At 42.5% G+C, this 22,621-nt stretch overlaps 1 protein-coding gene across 12 annotated transcripts in view; it reads left to right on the top strand.

Moving 5' to 3' along the window:
• Nucleotides 1-22,621, top strand: part of PDE4DIP (phosphodiesterase 4D interacting protein) — a 217,967-nt gene that overhangs the window by 81,664 nt on the left and 113,682 nt on the right. For all 12 annotated transcript variants that reach the window (XM_032361283.1, XM_032361304.1, XM_032361302.1 and 9 more), the window contains one exon: nt 22,405-22,481. In XM_032361283.1, the coding sequence (XP_032217174.1) occupies nt 22,405-22,481 (77 nt within the window). The remainder of the gene's footprint in view (nt 1-22,404; nt 22,482-22,621) is intronic.

Raw genomic sequence — 22,621 nt, 5'->3', positions numbered from 1 at the left:
TAGGCAAAGGGTGGAAGCAGCCTGAATATCTATTGACAGGTGGACAGACAAAATGTGATACACGCATGCAGTGGAATATTGTTCAGCCTGAAAAAGGAAGGAAATTCTGACACATATTATAACATGGATGAACTTTGAGGACATTATGCTAAGTAAAATAAACTAGCCACAAAGAACAACTATTATATGGTTCCACTTATATGAGGTACCTAGAATAGCCTAATTCATAGAGACATAGAGTAGAATGGGGGTGACCAGGGGCTGGGGGAGGATTTGGAAGGGGAGTTGTTTGTTTGTTTCTTCCTCTCTCCCTCCCTCCTTCTTTCTTCCTTCCTTTTTCTTTTTTCTTATTTCTCTCCCTCTCTGCTTCTCTCCCTTCCTTCCTTCTTTCCTTTCAAATATTTTATCTATTTATTTGTCAGAGAGAGAGAGCACAGGTTGGGGAGCGGTGGGCAGAGGGAGAAGCAGGCTCCCCGCGGAGCAGGGAGCCAATGCAGGCTCCATTCACCGACTGAGCCCCCCAGGTATCTTGGGAAGTTATTGTTTAATGGGTACAGTAGGTTGGGGAAAGTGCTCTGGAGATGGATGGTTGCACAACAGTATGAATGTATTTAACGTCACTGAACTGCATGCTTAAAAATGATTAAAATGGTAAATTTTGTATTATGTATATTTTACTACAGGAAAAAAATTCTTAAGCAACTTTCTCATAACTGTTATAGTTACTTTAAAATGTTGTGGAAGCATCGACCAAAAACAACTTGTTTTCTGTTTTTGCTTGATACAGCATTTCTCATTTAAAAACTTTTCTTACTTATTTGAGAGAGAGAGAGAATGCATGTGTGAGAGAGGGAAGGAAGAGGAAGAGAAGAATCCCAAGCAGACTCTGTGCTGAGCATGGAGCCCTATGTGGGGCTCCGAAACCAAGAGTCTGATGTCCAGCCAACTGAGCCAGCCAGAGAGAAAAGCCACCCACTTTTCTCATTTTTAAGAGCTTTTAATTAGAAGTCATAATACTTGCCTGTTGGAAAAAAGAAATTTTTTTCTTTGAATATTTAAGACCTTTTCTTCCAATCACTAGAAAATAAAGCTAAAACTTAATTCTGAAGTCTAATTTAATTCTAATCCATTTCTGATTATCTCCTTAACTCTGTCTACAAAATTTGTATTGGTGTATAAACTTATTATAAAGCTATTTCCTCTTTTTATTGGGTATGTACATCGAAGTTTACACACTGATAGAAATAACATGATATTATTGAAAGAGTAGACATTCTCAATATTTCCCTTGTTTGCATTATCACCTTGGCCATTCAATTACTCAGGTTTGTACACATGCATTCATTCACTGAAGCATCTGTTGACTATCTGCTACATGCCAGAGACTGTGCCAGATGCTGGTGGAGAAAGATATCGAATAAATAAAAATGGCATAATAAAGGTTACCATGGGGGCATCTGGGTGGCTCAGTCTGTTAAGCAACTGCCTTTGGCTCAGGTCAGGATCTGGGGGTCCTGGGTTTGGCCCTCTGTGGGGCTCCCTTCTCAGTAGAGAGTCTGCTTCTCCCTCTCCCTCTGTCCCTTTTCCCTCCACCCCAATTTGTGTGCTCTCTGTCTCAAATAAGTAAATAAAATCTTTAAAAAAAAAAAAAAGAGAGAGACATGTAAGATTGCTCTCAAGTCCTAAGGAGAATGACAAAATCCACCAGAAAAGGCTTTGCAAGTGAGTGACGTTTGAACGGAATCTTAAAAGGACACAACAAGGAATGGGAGATCATCTTAGACAATAGGAACAGCATATACAAGGGCACAAAGTCATGAGAAAGCATGTTGTGTTGGCATGCTTTGAGTCATTCTATTGGGCTAGAACATGGTCTCCGGGGCTTGTGGCAGCTGTAAGCTGAGAACTGGAAAGATAAGCAGGGATAGATCACGGAGGGCTTTGGATTTATCCATTTGCTCATTCATCAACATTAATTGGGTGCCTACTGTATTCTGAGTACTGTGCTGGAAGTTGGGGCTTCAAAGATGAGTAAAGCACAAGTGATAGAGTGTGGTAAAAAGCAGTAAAAAAGTAAAAAGGATGTGTACAGAGAGTAAGTGAACTCAAATGAGGCAACTCTAATCCAACTGAATAGACTAGAGGGAAGGAAAATCCACAAAGGATTCTTTGAGGAGATGATGCCTGAGTTTTGTCTTCAAAGGAGAGTAATCATTAGTTAGTCAGTGGATGGTGAGGTGGAAAGAAAGGGCTTTTGCCAGAAGCAAATGCCAAAGACAAGAAACCACATGGAATGCGTGGAGAATTATAAGTGGTTTTGTGTTGCTAAATTTAAGTGCTAGACACAGAATGAGGCTGTAGAGTATGCGGGCCATAATTCTTTGTGCCATTTAAAAAAAAATGTAAACTTTATCCTGAGGATGATAAGGAGCCACTGATGGGTTTCAAGCAGCAGGGAAAGTGCTAGATCCTTCTGGTGGGTGGGGAGGGTAGATTCCAGAAAGATAAGCAGGAAGTCTGCAGGACAGGCCAGACAAGAGATGATGAGGGCCAGGGGAATAGGAATAGAGGGGAGGGATCTGATCTGCGAAATACGGAGGTAAAATATCTGTAGGACTGGGTGATAGATGGGGTGGGAAGATTAAGAGAAAGACCTCAGAAGACTGCTAGATTCCTGACTAAGACAAGTCACTTTTTCTGGGCCTCTGGTTACTTATGTATAAAATGAGAGGGCTTGACCGGGATGGTCACTAGCATCCCTCCCGGCGCTGAAGCTCTGTGTTTCTGAGCAGCCTCTGCATACTCTCTCCTAGCACAGGTCTCTGCATCTCCCGGCTCCTCTAATACTTTCTCAGTAAAGGAGGTGCCAACAGAGCTGAGACAGCTTTAAAACTGCCAGCCAGTGTCAGGGAAATCTAGTGCTGTTACCAGGTAGCTGGAGTTATAATTAGCCCAGTTGCTAGGGAAAAACTGAGATTCGGTAAACATGGACTGCCAGCAACAGCTTTTCCCAACTTGATGAATTCGCTTGTTTACAGGAAAAAAGTGGATATGGATGGAGTGTTTTTAATGTGCTTTTGGAGAATTCAGGTTTTGCCTAGACTGTGGGATATGTTAAAAGCAAAAAAATAGATTTGAGCTGGGGCGAATCAATATCTTGTCTGCGGTAGGAAGAGTGGGCACAAATATATTTGGATAGATGGAAAGAGACTTTTACCTGAATGGATATAAACAAGAACACAGAATGACAGGTTGGAGCTAGAGATCTTGGAGATAATTTATATAACCCCTTTACTTTTCTTTTAAGTTATATTTTATTTGTTAGAGAACCAAAAAATCCATTCATACTTTATAAAAGTAAATCATTTATTCAATAAAAACAAAATAAATAAATAAATAAATAATCTACATATCATAGAGAAAGCTTATTAGTATGTAATGTGCTAGAGAGCAGTTTTTCTTGTTTGTTTCTATTTTTTTAAAATTCCCTCCACCGCAGCCTCTTAGAGCAGTTTTTCAGTTGCTACTATGGATGAGACACTGCATGTAAGAAATTACAGAAAAATTAAAAGATTATCAGCATAAACAATCACAAAACATTTTGTTGATAAGAATAATTTTTAATAGCAAAAATAGATTGTTCTATACTTTGAAACTAAAAGTGGTATGATTAATCAAAAGTTTTTGGATACTATGATACATCTCCCCAGATATTTTTTTTTTGTTAAAGATTTTATTTATTTATCTGACAGAGAGAGACCAAGCAGGCAGAGAGGCAGGCAGAGAGAGAGGAGGAAGCAGGCTCCCTGCCAAGCAGAGAGCCCGACGCGGGACTCGATCCCAGGACCCTGAGATCATGACCTGAGCCGAAGGCAGAGGCTTAACCCACTGAGCCACCCAGGGGCCCCTCCCCAGATATTTTTATCTGTAAATTCAGTGTGATTCCAAGAATAATTGTTTTTATTCAAGTGTAACTAACATACGGTGTTATATTACTTTTAGGAGTACAATATGATGATTGATCTAGCATTTCTCAGTGCTTTTCATGATAAATGTACTCTTAATCCCCTTTCTCTCTTTCACCTATCCCTCCACCTATCTCTCCTCTGGCAACTACATTTTCCCTCTGTATTTAAGAGCTTGTTTTTATCTCCTTTTTCTTTCTTTGTTTTATTTCTTAAATTCCACATATGAGTGAAGTCATTTGGTATTTGTCTTTCTCTGACTGACTTACCTCACATAGAATTAGATCGTTTAGATCCATCCATATTGTTGCAAATGGCAAGATTTCATTCTTTTTTATGGTTGAGTAATATTTGAGTGTTTGTGTGTGTGTGTGTGTACTGCATCTTTTTTTTTTAGATTTTTTATTTATTTATTTGACAGAGAGAGAGAGAGATCACAAGTAGGCAGAGAGGCAGGGAGAGAGAGAGAGAGGAGGAAGCAGGCTCCCTGCTGAGCAGACACCCCGATGCGGAGCTCAATAGGACCTCAGCCGAAGGCAGAGTTTTTAACCCACTGAGCCACCCAGGCACCCCGTGCACTGCATCCTTTTATCTATTCGTCTATAGATGGATATTTGGGCTGCTTCCATATCTTAGCTATTGTAAATAATGCTACAATAAGTAAACATAGGAATGCATATATCTTTTTGAATTAGTGTTTTCATTTCCTTTGGGTAAATACCGTTGATGGAATTATTGGATCATATGGTAACGCCTTTACTTTTTTTTTTTTAATTTTATTTATTTATTTGACAGACAGAGATCCCAAGTAGGCAGAGAGGCAGGCCGAGAGAGAGGGGGAAGCGGGGCTCAACGCGGGGCTTGATCCCAGGATACTGGGATCATGACCTGAGCCAAAGGCAGAGGCTTTCACCCACTGAGCCACCCAGGCACCCCAACCCCTTTACTTTTTAAGAAAGATTTTATTTTAGAATAATTGTAGATTCACAGAAAAGTTGCAAAAATAATATAGTTTCTATATACCATTCACTTAGCTTTCCCTAATTTATTTTCAAGATAAGGAAATTGAAGTCCAGAATAGTAAAGTCACTTGCCTAAGGTCACAGAACAAGCTAATGGTCTATCTATTTCTAGATAGATAGAGGCCTTGCTGCCTGTCTCCATATTTGCAGTGACTTCCTTGGTCTTCAGCAGAAGTTCAAGGGATTTATATACTTGTCAGATGCTTTCTTCCCCTTTGCACTACTGAGCTAAAATAGAATATTACACAGCAGGAGCTAGAGCAATTCCCAGATAAGTGATTCTCTACTCTGTGTGTGCTTCCAAAAGAAAATATCTATTTCCTCAGCCTACATACCCCTTCTCCCAGGAGTTTCATTTATGTCATTTATATTTCCAAAAGCCATTATGAACTTCTCTCTCTCTCGCTCTCTTTTTTTTATTTTTTTTTATTTTGGCTCTGCTTCCTGCTCCTGGCCTTTGCTGTCTCAGGTAAGCAAGTTCAACTTCACAGAAAAATGCAGCTCTGTTATATACAGAGAAGGTGCATACTGAGGGCTGATGCAAACTGGAAAGGAGCCCGCCCTATCATGTTAAATAGCAGTTAATCCACCCACACATCAAAAGACAGTGCTCCAACTTGGTACATGCTGTTCTGTGGAAAGCTAGTAATAGTCAGGTGGCCCTTTGCCAAACAGCTTGAGAGCGGACTTTGGGCTGCACTGGGCAGTTACTGTCCCTGTTATTTGGAAACTTGGCTTGAAGAGGTTGGGAGCAAATGAAAGGCACTGGCTGCCTTGTAATGCCAGTTTTTCATCTCCAGACCTCAGGAAAGGCCCTGCTACCGTGAAGGGTAGGAAACCATCTCTCTGAGCACATAGCGCTCTAGAAAGCCTGCATGGAGGCCTGAGGGGGAAGCCCTCCTCCAACCCGCTGTGAAAGTGGAAGGAGGCTTCCAGAAGGGGACCATGGCCTGGAGCTGCAAACAGAGAGTCTAGGTCCTGGCTGAGGGCCAGAAGGAAGCAAATCCTTCTGGGCACTTTTCTTGACAAATTTCAGAGCTTCTGTCTGAGGCTGTCCCTTTCAGAGACAGGGCCACAGGCCTCCCTATCCAGATCCTCCCTAGTCAAGCTGAGTAAATGCTCAATACAAACTGTCTTGTCCCTCCCACCGGCACAACTTGGTTGATGACAAGTGGTGCTGCCGTCAGTCCACTCCGAAGTCGGGAATGTCTGTGTCCAGAGCTGGAGCCTAGGGTCTTCTCACACAGAAATCAAATGAAGATAGCAGACCTCAAGAGCTCAGGGGCGCAGGGAAGATAGCAGACCTCAGAGCTCTGCTTAAAGGTGGGGAGTAGAGTCCATTCGAAGTCTTCTTTCTCGCTGATCCCTTCTAGGCTGTGGGACTGTGGAGAAGCCCACCTCACTGCCAAACCCGTTAGAGCCTCAGAGGACCCAGGGAGAGTCAGGATAGTAGTAACTGGGGTGAGAGCAAGCAGTTAGTTCAGCTGGAGAAAGGTTGGTCATGCAGGGGCCATATAGGGGGCTGGTGTGAATCACTGCAGTTAGTGATTGAACTGGAACTCCTCCTGAGGTGTTCTCTACCCTCAAGGGCTAGCTTCCTACTTTCCCTCTCCCTTCTTTCCTCTGTTTCCCCTGCTTCTTCAAGGTGCCAGAGTATGTCCCCAGGGCCTACGGTGTCTCGTTATAAGTGAGAGGAAAATAAGCGGTCGTGAGAAAAACAGCCTGATTACTCCTCCTCTATCTATTTCTAGACAGAGTTTCTAGACCCAGGTCTGGTCCTATCTCTGGTGTCCGTGTTTTCCCCTCGTGGAGGCCCTTTCTGTCCTTCTTTGTCCCACCTTCTCTCTTCCCTTTCCCCAAACTCACACAGACACATGGAAAATAGATGCTAAATGCTTCCCATTTAAGCTTACTGTCCATTTAGCGTTCACTACATGCCGGGCACCATTCTCCGCATTTTACACATATTTTAATCTCAGCCATATTATAGCTCCAGGAAGTTGATATCTTGTCCCCATTTTTCACAGGACCAGATGTGCCATGAATAGCCTGAGGGCGTGTACCTGGTAGACCAGAAGCTACATGGCCTGATTCCTCAGTTAATAAGCAAGGCCTTGGCACATTGTTTAGAATTTAAAGTTAGTCACTCTTTCAGATGCAAATGATGCCTTTTAGTGAAGAACTCTACATTGTATTAAGGACTGACCAATGAGAAAAGAAGGAGTTCTAATAAAATGCTATCTACTTTCATAGTGGCTTTCACCAAGATTGTGGCAGGAAGAGGTGACATTGTCTCATTGGTATATCTACACTGAGAGGCAGAATTGACCTCTATTTTTACTTGTGAAACAGGTGCAGATTGCCGTGTGGAATGTAATAGAAACCAGACTGTCCTTTTGCCTGTACACTGCCCTGTCAGAGTTGTGTGGAAGTACAGAGAGGTACCAGGAGTACAGAGGAAATCAGAAGAATGAAGCTTAAAAATCAGAAAAAGGAGTTTTATGAGAAAAAGGCAATGGAATTGGATTTTTTAATTTGGGGAAGAACAGACTCCGAGGTGACCTAACAGTAGATTTGAGATATCTCCGTTTGTGACTGTTGGTGATTAGTAGTGCTCTGTTTCTGCTAACAATTAGAATAGATTAATCCTCATTGAAACCCAAGCATTAGGCTTCATTCATTTAAAACTATTTATTGAACACATACTATGTTCCAGATGCTATTGGAGGTGGTTCGATTATATATCAATGAGCAGAAAACAGACTAGCATTCCTACCCTCATGGAATTTGTATTCCGGCATGAGCAAACAGACAATGAATAGTAAATATTATAGTAAGTTATAATAGTAAATAAAAGTAAATATGTACAATATTTGAAAGTAATAAACCTTCTTGGGGAAAAAGAGAAAAAGATAGAGCAGGGTGAGGGAGTCAAAAAGTGTAAGAGGAGAGGGAAGTTTGCAGTATTAAAAAGTGGTCAAGAGGGGCACCTGGGTGGCGAAGTTATTGAGTATCTGCCTTTGGCTCAGGTTGTGATCCCAGGGTCCTGGGATCAAGCCCCACATTGGGCTCCCTGCTCACTGGGAAGCCTTCTTCTCCCTCTCCCACTCCCCCTGCTTGTGTTCCCTCTCTCATTGTGTCTCTCTCTGTCAAATAATAAATAAAATCTTAAAAAAAAAAAACTGGTCAAGGAGTTGCTTGGGTGGCTCAGTGGGTTAAGCACCTATCTTCAGCTCAGGTCATGATCCCAGAGTCCTGGGATCAAGCTGCGCATCTGGCTCCCTGCTCAGTGGGGAGCCTCCTTCTTCCTCTGCCCCTCCCCTGCCACTCTGCTTGTGCTCTCTCTCTCTCAAATAAATAAATAAAATCTTTGAGAAAAAAAAAAAGTAGTCAGGAGGCCATTTTTTAGAAAGTGATTTTATTTATTTATTTATTTTTAAAGATTTTTATTTATTTATTTGACAGGCAGATCACAAGTAGGCAGAGAGGCAGGCAGAGCCAGAGAGGAGGAAGCAGGCTCCCTGCTGAGCAGACAGCCTGATGCGGGGCTTGATCCCAGAATGCTGGGATCATGACCTGAGCCGAAGGCAGAGGCTTTAATCTACTGAGCCACCTAGGCGCCCCAAAAGTAATTTCAAAAAACACATATGTATTTATTATCTCACCATTCATTTGTGAGCAGTAAAGGCAGGACTTCACTGAGTTCTATGCTGAGAGTTTCACTAGGCTACAACCAAAATATTGGCCAGGCCAAGTTCTCATCTGAAGGCTTGACTAGGGAAGAATCAGCTTCTGAAGTCATGTGGGTTGTTGGCAGAATTCATTTCCTTGTGGTGGTAGGATGGAGGGTACTTGCTTCTTGCTGGGTGTTAGCTAGAGGCTGTCCGCAGTTCCCTGAAGCCACCTCTGTTCCTTGTCATGTGAGCTTGCCCCATACGGCCACTTATCTCATCAAGTCAGCAGGCTCTAGAGCGAGTCTGCTAGCAAAAAGGAGTCTCCAAACTTAATATAAACATAGGAGTGACATTCTGTCACCTTTGCCATGTTCTGTTGGTTAGAAGTAAGTTATGCAAGGGGCATCTGGGTGACTCAGTTAAGCGTCTGCCTTCAGCTCAGGTCATGATCCCAGGGTCCTCGATTCGAGCCCCCATTGGGCTCCCTGCTCAGCGGAAAGCCTGCTTCTCCCTCTCCCACTCCCCTGCTTGTATTCCCTCTCTTGCTGTGTCTCTCTCTGTCAAATAAATAAATAAAATCTTAAAAAAAAATGGAAGTAAGTTATGTGTCCTGCCAGTACTCAGGGGGGAGGGATTACACAAAGGTGTAACCACTGAGAGGCAGAGATCATGGGGAACCATGTGAGAGTCTGTCCAAACCTCCCACTTATTTTGCAGAAAGAAGATGGAAAGGGAAGTTAGTGGCCAACAGAGGAAGACTCGTTACTGGGTTTTACCCTCACAATATTTATAGTCCTCGAGGCTGACCTGACACTGAAGGCATCCCAGACTGGTGGTCTCTGCTGAGCTCCATGCTTACCCTTTGCACTTGGTTGTTTGCGTTGCCACTTGCTTTTTATCATTTCTGTTTCCCTTTGATCTTTTTGTTTAAATCTATTGTATTAAGTTTACAGTTTGGTGAATTTGAACAAATGTTTATAACCATGCCACAACCAGCACGCAATTGAGAGGTGAAACATTTCCATCACCCGAAAAAGTTTCTGCATGTCCCACTGGTGCCAATTCTCTCACACCATTGGCTCCAGGAAACCATTGATCTACTTTCTATCTGTAGCTTAGTTTTGCTATTCTAGAATTTCACATAAATGGAGTAATATGGTATAGATTCTGGTATTTAACCTCTTTGACTTACCATGATTTTGAGGCTTATCCATGTTGTCATGTCAGTAGTTCATCCCTTTTTATTGCTGAATAATATAATAATATTCCATCATAGGAATACAGTGCGATTTGTTTTTCCATACACCTGTTGATGAGCATATGGGTTGTGTCCAGTGATTGGCTGTTGTGAATTAAGCTGCTGTGAATTTTCATGTCCAAGTCTTTGTTTTATCTCTCCTGGGTAAATACCCAGTAGTGGAATTGTTAGGACATATAAGCATCATGTATTTCAACTTAGAGGATGCTGCCAAACTGTTTTCCAGAGTAGCTATGCCATAGGAAACTATTTTTTAAGCAGTGACTTGAAGGAAATGAGGAAGTTAGCCAAACAGATAACTGGGAGAAGAACATTACAGGCAGAGAAAGTGCAGGAAAACCATTGTGGCCAAACCAACATGAGAAACGGTGAGAATGTTGGGAGGTAAGGCCTTAGAGGTAAAGGGGCTGGTGTAGATCAGAATTGCCCTTGTAGATAATTTTAGAGACTTCAGATTTTACTCCAAGTGACAAGGGAAGCCATTAAAGGGTTTTAATCAGGGGAATGATCTGATGAATAACAGTCCTATCTGACTTTTGAAAAGATCGTTGTGGCTCTGGTATTGAGAATAAGCTGTAGAAGGAAGGACAAGAGTACAGACCAGGACAGTGACTAGGAAGCCATTGTAGTAGTTAACATAGGAGCCGGTGGTGATCAGACTAGGGTAATAGCAGTCAGTGACGCTGGGATAAGCAGTGAGGGGAACATCAATGAAACTGCTGATGGATTGGCTGTGAAAGGAGCCAATGAGAGAAGGAAAGGAATCAAGGAAGACCCCAGGGCTTTTGGCTTAAGAAGATGGAAGGATGGAGTTGTCATTCTTGAGATAGGGAAGGCTATATACAGAATAGGTTTGAGGGTGGAGAGTGGGAGTTAATTTGGGGCATTTTGTGTTTGAGATATTTGTTGAACATTGCCAGTGGCAATATCAAGTAAACAGTTGAGTATGTAAGTCTGGAGTTCTGGAAAAGCATTGTGCTGGAGATATAAATATTGAAGGTATCGGCATATAGTTGGTTTTTAAAGCCATGAGACTGGATGAGATCACCAAGGCAGTTTGACCTACCAAGGGGGAGGAGAGATGGACCAAAGGTTAAGCCCTGGGTCATTCTAACATTAACAGTTGGGGGAAAGGAGGGAGAACCAGCAAAGGAGAAAGGGATTGATACAACCAGTGAAGTAAGAGGAAAACCAAGAGAGTCTGGAGTTGTGGAGGTCAAATGAAGGAAGTGTGTAATGGAAGGGGGGTGGGATCAACCTTTTGAAATGCCAAATCATAGTCAAGTAATGACTAAGAACTGACCTTTGGATTTAACAACACAAATGCCCTTCGTGATCTTTTTGAGTCATTTTGGTGGACTGGGAGAGGCAAAAGCCTGATTGCAATAGTTTAACAGCAACCAGGAGGAGGAGTTGAATCAGTGAGTATGACCCAGTAGGTTGAGGACTTTTGTTGCAGAGAGCAAAGAAACAGGAAAGTAACTAGTAGCAGTGTGGGGTCCGTAGAAGATTATTTTTTAAAAGACAGATGAATGATAGCACATTTATATAGCAACAGAATCTTCCAGTAGAAAGTGAAATATTAGTAGAGGAGAGAGGGGAGACTTTCTGGACATGATTTTTTTTTAAGATTTTATTTATTTATTTGTCAGAGAGAGAGCACAAGTGGGGGAGTGGCAGGCATGAAGAAGTAGGCTCCCCTCTGAGCAAGGAGTCCAATGTGGGACTCTTTCCCAGGACCCTGGGATCATGACCTGAGCTGAAGGCAGCCACTTAACCAATTGAGCCACTCAGGTGTCCCTGGATTTTTTTTTTTTTTTTTTTTTTTTTTTTTTTTTTTTGAGCAGTAGAGAGAATGAGACCTAGTGCATAGGTGGGAGGTTTGGCTTTAGACAGGAGCATGGACAGTTGATCTGTGGTCACAAGTAGAAAGACAGTGTATGAGCACAGATGCTGGTGAGTGGATTGATGTGGCAGAAGGAGACTGTCAGTTTTCTTCCAGATATTTCAGTTATCTTAATGAAGTTGGAAGCAAGCTTTAGTCTCACACTGTGTATTTGCAAACATGTTCCTGGAGTGAGTCACTCCTCCTCATGTGTGCTCATTCCTGCCGACATATCCTTGTTCATACTTGGAACACCTGTATCCTTTTTCTCTGCCTATCTGAACCCTACATGGGTTTCAGAGTCCAACTCAGAATGCATCTGCTCGGGTGAGCCTTTTCTCATCACTGCTGCCTGAAATCATCTTTCATTCTGCTCTTCCCGCAATTATAGTTCAGATGCATTATTTGGCACCAGTTATTTATTTATTTATTTATTTTAAAAAAGATTTTCTTTACTCATTTGTCAGAGAGATAGAGAGAGTACACACAAGCAGGTAGAGTGGCAGGCAGAGGCAACAAGAGAAGCAGGCTCCCCGCCGAGCAAGGAGCCCAATGCGGGACTCGATCCCAGAACCCTGGGATCATGACCCAAGCTGAAGGTAGCAGCCTAACCAACTGAGCCACCCAGGAGTCCTGTGGCACCCATTATTTAACCCCCAGTTGGCAATCATCTTTCCATGATCGTATTTCTTATCTCCTTCTAGATTAGAAACACTCTGTGGGTTGGATTGATCTCAAACTTCCTCTGTAGCTCCAACGTAATCTTCAACAGGGTTGAGCCCATCATGGAAACTTAGTAAGTTTGCTGATCAATTTCAAATGCCCGGAAGTTGCCAGTGAGGGCCATCTCATCTGTACAGAAAAGGTGGAAAGGGGACTTCCTTTGCTGCTTCCTCTACCTGAGAGATCCAGAAGCTGGTGTTCCAGGTGAACATCTTAGAACTGAGCAGTCTCTCCAAGGATTGCCCGAAGTGGAAATCCAGTGAACTGAGAAAAGAGGGTATAAGACAAGGAAATTCTTGACAGTGAGAATTGAGTGGGTTGTATTTCTATTTTGAACATCTTTTCATTTGCTAAATATATAATATTCTTCTGTGTATGGGCACTGTGCTGATGATGGGTGAGAAGACAGAGGGGGTCCTCCTTCCTGACATGTGCTGTTCACTGTCTGAACGTAGTTTGAGTAGTACTGTGATCTGCCTTTTTTTTTTTTTTTAAGGTTTTACTTATTTATTTGAGAGAGAGAGATAGTGAGGGGGAGCACAAGTTGGGGGTAGAGAGGGAGAGGGAGGGGCATAAGAGTAAGGAGCAGAGGAAGAGGGGGAGGGTGAATCAGGCTCCCCACTGAGCAGAGAGCCCAACTCGGCTGGATTCCAGGACCCTGGGATAATGACCTGAGCCAAAGATGCTTGACTGACTGAGCCACCCAAGTACTCTGCGATCTGACTTTTGTTCAGTCACCTGGTATCACCTCTTATCAACTCCCTAGATAGTTTTGCTACACTTATAATTAGCTAGAGTCACTTGTATTACGTTGGTTGATGAATGCCATAAGCCCATGAAAACCCTGAAAGGTGCTCTTACACTGCTGAGCTAACCGTGATGCAGGTCAGAGCATGTCTTCGTGCACTGTACTTGAAACTAGTATTCCTTTTACTAGAATAGCTCTGTCTAACAGAAATGTAAAAGGAGCCACAGATGTACTTTACAGTTTTCTAGTGGCCACATTACAAAAGAAAGTAAAAAGAAACACATGAAATGAGTGTTAATAATATGTTTAAAATATTATTAACATGAAGTCAATATTTAAAAATTATTGAGATTTTATATATTCTTCAGTTGTGGTTAGTTTTTGCAACCCACTGTGTATTACATCTTTGAAATCCTTACAGCACATCTCAGTTTGGACTAGTCGCATCTTAAGGGGTCAGTAGCTCCATGTGGCTCGTGGTTGCTATCCTGGACCACACAGCTTGGAGTCTACAGTCCAAGCACTGTCCCTGGCCCCAAGCAGAGGTATTAATTCAGAAGAGTTGCCTGATCAGAGCGCCCGGCTTCAGGGCACAGCGAAACTTTGGAGAAGTGACTTAGGTGTTTGAACTTTGATTCCAGTTTGTAATGCAAGCTTCAGGGTGAGAAATGGACTCTGTCCTGCACTTTGCAGAACACTAACGAGTGGCTTTGTCCTTTTTGGAGAATGCACTGAAGCAAGTGTCAATCCAGAATTGAGAGCTGAGTTTGGACATGAATGTCAGATCATGTTAGATTAAATGGCACAGGTAACTTTAAAATATTTAGTAAGCCGTTTATGTCCTGTGCGCCAGTGTAGCTATAGAAAAATTAATATAGATTTTATAATTTTAACTCCAGAGTAAATTTTTACTTACCCCAATTCTCCCCCCCCTTCTCATTTTTTAGTTAGTGAGATTTTATTTATTTATTTGACAGGGAGAGAGATAGGGAGAGAGGGACTCAAGCAGCAGGCAGAGGAAGAGGGAGAAGCAGGTTCTCCGCTGAGCAGGGATCCTGATGCAGGGCTCCCCAGAGCGCTGGGATCATGACCTGAGCCGAAGGCAGCCGCTTAATGACTGAGCCACCCAAACAATCCTACTTATCCCAATTCTATACTTGCTGGCCGAAGAGAAGAGCTGAAGGAAACAGATCATTCTGGGTAATCCTTTCAGCCCCTTCGGTGGGGCTACATTCCTGTCTCTATACAAGGTGTCCTGGGGATTGCAGGGGCTCTAGCCTCAGCCCTGGCTCTCACAAGGAGGCCTGCACTTCACTAAATTAAGCCCAGCCAAGCCTATTTGTGAACAGAGAGGCTCCAGCTAAAGTGAGAGAGATTCGTCCTGCTAAGGAATGTGCTGGGAGGGGGAGAGAATCACTGAGATCATTGGTATTTCTGTGTATGTTTTCTCACTTGCCAGCTCAGTTGGGCCACATCAACAGAGGCTTCTGGGACTCCACCAAGATTTTTAAAGGGTGGCTGAGAAGGGTTTAAGTTACAGATCAGTGTGAACACCAAGGCAGTGTATATATCGGGATCTCTGAGCTCACAGTCTAAATAAAACAAGCCTGAGACACCTCTCCTATTTCCCCCCATATTTTAAAATAGACTTTGTCTTTTAGTGCAGTTTTAGGTGCAGAGCAAAAATGAGCAGAAGGTACAATGGTTTCTTGTATACTCCCCCTCTTCCCTCCCCTACACGGCCTGCACCATCAAAATCCAAAATCACCTTTTTTTTTTTTTTTTTTTAAAGTAGGCTCCATGCCCAGTGTGAAGCCCAGTGCAGGGTTTGAACTCACAACCCTGAGATCAAGACCTGAGCTGAGATCAAAAGTTAAACATTTAACCAACTGAGCCACCCAGGTGTCCTAAGACATCTCATTTTCATCTACCTTTTCTTAGGTTCCTAAACTCAGGGTTGGCCAGAAAGAGTATTCTCTCTTTTCTATGATTCATGCATCTTACTCCCTTTGGGGAAACTAATGCTTATTGAACACCCACCATATGTTAAATATTTTCACTTACGTCTTTTCCTTTAATTTCTCAATATCCCTGAAGTGCTGTTAGCAACGAAAACTTAGATTACATGTTTTACCTCTAGAATGCAGAGGATGAGCTATGTGAGACTGTAAAAAATGGCTGAATATTTGCACTTTCATGTGATTCAACCTAATAGAATGTGAGAGAGTTTCTATTTGAACCCAGGACAGTTTCGTTCTAAAGTCCAACCAGTAGTATCTAAATGGGTGTCTCTTGACCGGACAGGGGCCTCCAAATGTGGGGCAATGATTGGGCGGAAGCCGAGGGCACAGATGGTGAAAGAGTTCACTTGAGGCAGAACAAAGTAGATAGTAGTTTATTGAATACACCACAAGGGAGCAGTGGGCAGGACAGCAGAGGAGAGACTGTCCACAGGGAGGCAGTGGGTGGGGGCTGATAAGGTGAGGAAGGATGGCCACGAATGGAATCTTCCCTTTTTTGGTAACTGTGCCTGGTTGTAAGCAGCCCATTGGTCAGTGAGGGCCTATGGCTGTGTTGAGGGGGGTTCTCTGAGGGGCCTGTCTGTATCCAGCCAGGGAGTCCCCATGGGTCCTTTCTACATTCCATCCCTTCAGCCTACAAGAGGCCTCTACAGACACTGCATTGTACCCCACACTGCCCTGAGTACCCCCTTCCTTCATGTTCCCTCAGCAGCTCTGTGGTTTCTGATTTCTAGGTCTTCTTCCTGAAAGATTAGAATGAGGGAGCTGAGAGGAAGGGCAACCCAAGGTGGGGCATACCTGAGTTGAGTCTAGGAGTTATTTCTTTGGAGGTTAAAGCTAGAAGTTACAGGATTTATCTATGTGCTGCCATTTATACCTCCCACCTGCATGCATTTCCATTCAGCTATCTGAAGCTAGGTTTCCTCAGTTTCTGTTTTGTTTTGTTTTTTTTTTTTTTGAGATTTTATTTATTTATTTGACAGAGAGAGATCACAAGTAGGCAGAGAGGCAGGCAGAGAGAGAGAGAGGAGGAAACAGGCTCCCGGCTGAGCAGAGAGCCCGATGCGGGACTCGATCCCAAGACCCTGAGATCATGACCTGAGCCGAAGGCAGCGGCTCAACCCACTGAGCCACCCAGGCGCCCCTCTGTTTTGTTTTTTAAGATGTCATTGGGGCTCGAACTCACAACCCTGAGATCAAGCATGCATGCTCCACAGACTGAGCCAGCCCAGTGCTGTTAGGTCTCCTCTGCTTACCACACTCTATTATAATTGTCTGGTTAATGGCCCCTATAGGCAGCAAGTTCCCTAAGGACTGTGGTTGGGACTGCCTTGCTCTTTCTAGTACCTATTAGAGTACTAGAATTAGGTGAAAATACAAATCTCACAAGTCAGCTACCCTGTCTTCTTCCCAGTGAGCACCCTTTCTGTCTCTGTCTCTGTCTCTGTCTCTGTCTCTCTCTCTCTCTCACACGCACACACACACACACACGAACCCTAGCTGCATCTGTCCAAATACCCAGTCACCTGAGAACCCATCCGTGGCCTCCATGTGGATTCAGTCTGTGTTTGTCTAACCAAGGTAAACTGGGCTAGGAAGGAAATGGTATAGTTTTCAGGCCTCTGCTAAGGACTGACAAGTGTAGGGCTTGAAAGAGTGTCTTGAATAGAGGAGTTTTGTTATTTGAATGTGGATCCTTGTATTTTGTACTGTATAAGTCGAAACTTTTCCACTTGGTTTTTTCCATCTCTTTGGGGGACTGGACGCTAAGGCAGTCTCTGAAAGAAGAGTGCCCTTGTGTTGTAGTCTTCTGATTACTGAAGTTAAAGACACTGCCGTATTGTCCTTTCCAGGACAATGAAGGACACTTGTCACATGTTGGGACAACGTATGTGTCTAATTTGGGGCTTCACTGTGCTAGTAGATGACAGGAGAAAGAATAAAGTCTGTCCTCTACCCTAGGGCGTAAGAACTTTATGTTTTGCATTTGAACACATTCTGGCTAAGTGTCTCACATCAGCTGAAATGAGCGATGGGGGTTGTATTATAATTCTTATGGGCAAGAGGGGGAGGCTCTGATTTAAATTAATTGTATAAAAGCAGAAAATTTGGAGGATGATTAGTTCAGCGTCCCACAGTTAGTTAATGACAGAACCAGATATTTAGACCCACTAGAGTTCTATTTTTGCTTTAAAACCGGGTGAATGGAAAGTAACTTCATCTACAAATAACTCGCTTGGAAGCTACTCAAATATGTTTCTAGGGATTTGTAGGGACCAGTCATTTGTCCCTTGGTCAGGAAACATAGAACCCCTTATGAAAATAGTCAATAATTCACCCTGTTTTATAGAACTATGGCTTTGCCCCAGTGGTATCAGAGAGGTGCGGAAAAGAAATTTACTCTGTATGCAAAAGTACTTATGAGCTACACTTTTCCTTGAATGTTACAATTCTAAAAAGAAAAAAATTTAAAATAAAACTCATCCACTTAGAGTTAGTTTTCACTTTGAATAATTACACATTACAAGAGGGTCTGCTTATAAGATCTGGAGACTCTTTCCTGCTAACCTATTTCTTCTTGAATCATTTTAGTTTACAGAATTGATTTAAAGTGAGATCTGGCCATATTTATTTTTGTCGCAAATAAGGATTCTTCTGTGGAAGGCTGTGCTCCTCTCTGGCATATAACCTACTGTCTTGCAAAGATGTGATATCCATTTCTTTCACTCACTGATCCCAATTCACATCTTGTAACACAGAGAACTTCCTGAGGTCAAGAACGGCAATGGGAAGAACTTTGGTTCCAGGAACCTTTAATCTCTAACACATACTTTGCTTGCTGGTTTTATCAATGACTGTGGTCAAGCTTTTTTTTTTTTTTCCTTTTGTTTTAAGTGCCTGCTCTTACCCCAGCAGCAAATTATGAGAGATATAAAATAAGACATAGTCCCTGTTCTCAAGGTGCTTGAAGAGTAATTGAAACACACACACACACACACACACACACACACACACACACACACTTGCATGAATATGAAGTTATGAGCAGTGGATCGATTTGTAGAGTTAAAATGGAAGTCTTGGGGTGCCAGGGTGGCTCAGTTGGTTGGGCGACTGCCTTCAGTTCAGGTCATTATCCTGGAATCCTGGGATCGAGTCCTAAATCGGGCTCCCAGCTCCATGGGGAGTCTGCTTCTCCCTCTGACCTCGCCGCTCATGCTCTCTTACTCTGTCTCTCTCTATCTCTCTCAAATAAGTAAGTAAAATCTTTTTTTTTTTTTTTTTTTTTTTAAGTGGAAGCCTTGGAGAGGAGTTAGGTAATTAGTTACCATTGGTTGCTTTTAACCCAGTTCTGTGTTGGACCCTGCAGTAAACACCAGGGTGGAAATCAGTTCAGGAGAATCCTGTATTTAACACTAATTGCTGTCAAGACTCTGGTCATGCAGTTTTTCTGGAAATAAGACAAGTTGTGACACAGAGAAAGTCTGATTAAACACTGTTGATCTACAAACTCATCATTAGCCCAGTTCTCAAGCTCTAGGTACTAACGTTATAATGAAGGTTTATTGTATTCCCAATCATTTAATTTTAGCCTCATCAGTGAAATTTTTCTTCACTTAGATGGGTGAATACTCCTCTTGGGACACGTAGAAAAAGAAGCTCTCTCCCCTCGCCAGCCCAGCTGCGCCTTTCTTGAGTACAAAAATTTCCTCAGCTATCGTAACCAAAAGCTGACAAGACTTGGGGATAAGACAAGCAAACAGATGGGGTTAATTTGGAATCCACTCCAGCTGTACTTAGAATCGGACAATTTACATATGAATATTTGCTAATGGAGAATGAATAAATGGGATAAATCACACAGAGATTTTTCTGCAGAAAGAGGTTACAGAAGGGTGAGACCATAATGCTGTCAGGTGGTTATGAACTCAAATTTCCATGTGGTAGATTTTGTTAACACCCGTGAAAGTACTTTGATCCCCTGGAATAACTGAAATAAGATTCAGGCTCTCATCTTGTGGAGATGAAACTCTTTTATTATTATTATTTTTTAAAGACTTTATTTATTTGACACACAGAGGGAGAGACACAGTGAGAGAGGGAGCATAAGCAGGCGGAGAGGGAAAGGGAGAAGCAGGATTCCCACCCAGCAGAGAGCCCGATGTGGGGCTAGATTCCAGGACTCTGGGATCATGACCTAAGTCAAAGGCAGACGCTTAACAACTAAGCCACCCAGGCGCCCTGAGATGAAACTATTATAGCATTTCTTTTTTTTTTTTTTTTTTAAAGATTTTATTTATTTGACAGAGAGAGATCACAAGTAGGCAGAGAGGCAGGCAGAGAGAGAGAGGGAAGCAGGCTTCCTGCTGAGCAGAGAGCCTGATGTGGGACTCGATCCCAGGACCCTGAGATCATGACCCGAGCCGAAGGCAGCGGCTTAACCCACTGAGCCACCCAGGCGCATTTCTATCTGAACTTTATAAACTTGATTGTCTGTTTGATTCAGTGGACTCAATACCAAAGCCTGGAGAAGTAGCTCTATTTTTCATCTTTCCTCTTTCTTCTTTTCTTTCCCTGTTTCTCCTTTGTCTTTTCTACTTATCACAGGAGGATAAAGCTCACGGGAAGGCTGTTCAGATTGGGTGTGTATTCATGTACAGGTGTCTAGGATAGCCTAACTTTGGCGTAGTAACTTTCTTTCCTTTCCATGACATAATGTTAGTTTAGCACAGGATTGGTTGAGCAGTTCAGCTGTCCCAGTCAGAGAGGGTGAATTTTTGTTTTTATGGTTAATAATAGCTAACATTTTCTGAATGCTACTGCATGCCATGGATTGTGTAATGTTCGTTTTGTGCATTATTTCATTTAATCTTCTTAACACCCTAGTAAGATTTATGGTCCTCCTTGGATAGATGAGAAGGTTGAGGTTTTTCTCACCTTCAGGGCCTGTGTTCTTGACCACTATACTAGACTTAACTGCCTAATGTAGCACATTCCCTAATTCTATAATTTACCACATTCTACTAAATCAAGCAAAAACTGGCAGTGTTTCCTGGGCTGGTCTCTGGCTGAAATGCTGGAGCAAAAGTTGAATGCTACATTCTATTATTATTTTTATCTTAGAGGAATTCTTTGAGTTTCAGTTTCCTTATCTTTAAAATGAGGGACCTGGAATCTTTTGCCGAATTAATTCAAGTATTGGCTTCATTTTCTTATCTAGGATTTGGAACGGAGAGAGCCCACAGAATTTGCATCCTCCATTTTTTTTTCCTTTTTTCTTTTTTTCTCTATTAATTCCAGGGTAGTTAACATTCCATTTTTTCTTCCTTCAGATTTAGATATTTTTCCTGGTGGGGCAGAGATCTCTTGACTGGCACCTGTTAGCCAGTGAACACAGGTTGTTGAGCAGCCGTGTGCAAGGCAGAGTTCTAGGTGTATTATGTCTCTTATCCCATTGACTCTGCACAAAGCCCCCTGTGGAATAGACTTCATTATCTTCATTTTTTAAAGAAAAGCAACCGCACTATACCTGTGGGAAAACCGAGGTGCATGTGATGGAGTCCATAACATACACTGATGAAATGCTTCCTGCTTCATATTATGTATTCAGGGAAGGGACTAACTTTGTGTACACTCTCCTGTGTGTGTACTAGTGTATACAGTCTCTAGTGAGTACATTCTCTGTATACGCTGCTCTAAGCCTTAATAAAGCCTCTAGGCCTGACTAGTATTTTTATTTATTTATTTATTTATTTATTTATTTATTTTTAAAGATTTTATTTATTTATTTGACAGAGAGAGATCACAAGTAGGCAGAGAGGCAGGCAGAGAAAGAGGAAGGGAATCAGGCCCCCTGCTGAGCAGAGAGCCCGATGTGGGACTCGATCCCAGGACCCTGAGATCATGACCTGAGCCGAAGGCAGCGGCTTAACCCACTGAGCCACCCAGGCGCCCCTGACTAGTATTTTTAGACTCCTTGTTAGGTTCCCTGACAAACCTGCTCCTTTTTTTCTGTTCCCTATTTTAGTTAATAGTATGCATTACCACCCACATGCTAGAAATCTCAGCATTGTCTTTGCTCCTCTCTCTCTCTCTCTCTCTCTCTCTCTCACACACACACACACACACACACACACACACACACACACACACCAGCAAGCCCCATGGATTTCCCCTTGGAAATGCCTTTTGAGTCTTGCTCCCTCTACCTCTTGGACCCCAGACAGTCCCTGTCTCTATTCTGAGCAGTTGCTTCCTGACTCATTCACCTTTTTTACATCTACTGTGAACTCCTCCCTCAACACAGACCTGATCATGGCAATATTTTGCCTAAAGCTCCCTGATGAGTTCTTGTTGTCTACTGACTGCTATTCAGTTGTCTTAACATGGCTTTCACAAACTAGTTGTAAACATTTCCTGCACTGATTTCCCACTCTTCACAGTTCACCAGGCCATTCAAGCTGTATTGGACATTCCGTGGACAACATTACACCAAATCTCTGTTCATACTTTACTTCTCCTGGGATGTTATTTCCCTTTTGTGTTTGTCAAGTTGTAATTTGTTGCTGTTTCACCTCAACAAAAATGGTCTCCTTCATAGATTTACCATCAGACTCCCTTACCACCTTAGGCAATTGCAATTTTTCAAAATCCAACTTAATGGTAAGGGCAGTGTATTGTTTTCAAAAACGTTTGCAACATAATTTCTTTAAATAATTAAGTCCCCCGTTATATTTAAGTTATAATTCTATATATAGCAATTTGGCATTCAGAAGCAGATTTACATGGGTAAGAAAAAATTATTTTAATATACACGCCATCCTCCACTGCTTCAGAGAACAGACTTTGGTGGTGTTCTTCATCCAGGGGCAAGAATGAATGGCTTGGGAGAACAGATAAGTAGCTCCAGGGATATCCTAAAGCTGCATAGTCCATTCATCCTTGACTGGGTTACTGATCCATCTGAATCTTGTTTATGTCATGGGTCGTGAAGAGGGCTGGGTGAAGATGAGAAGCTGTAGACCAAGGCAAGACTCAAGTAGGAACCTGGTTCCAGGACAGAGGGTGTGGGACAGTCAATGACAATTAATACCGGTGTGCTTTTCAGAACATCGAGCTGAAGGTTGAAGTAGAGAGCTTGAAACGAGAACTCCAGGACAAGAAACAGCATCTAGATAAAACATGGTGAGTTGCAGTTTAAAGCAGTTGAACTCTTGGTACTTTCAAGAGTCTGGTTTATTAATCTGAAAACAGTAGATTTGGAACCAAATTCCTTCATCTTAACTCTGGTATGTGATTGTTGTGGCCAATTTAGAAACTTAGAC

This window comes from Mustela erminea, chromosome 10 (genome assembly GCF_009829155.1).
Source record: "Mustela erminea isolate mMusErm1 chromosome 10, mMusErm1.Pri, whole genome shotgun sequence".
Lineage (NCBI taxonomy): Eukaryota > Metazoa > Chordata > Mammalia > Carnivora > Mustelidae > Mustela > Mustela erminea.
Note: the sequence above shows the minus strand (reverse complement) of the source record. Positions and strands in the feature narration are given on the sequence as shown.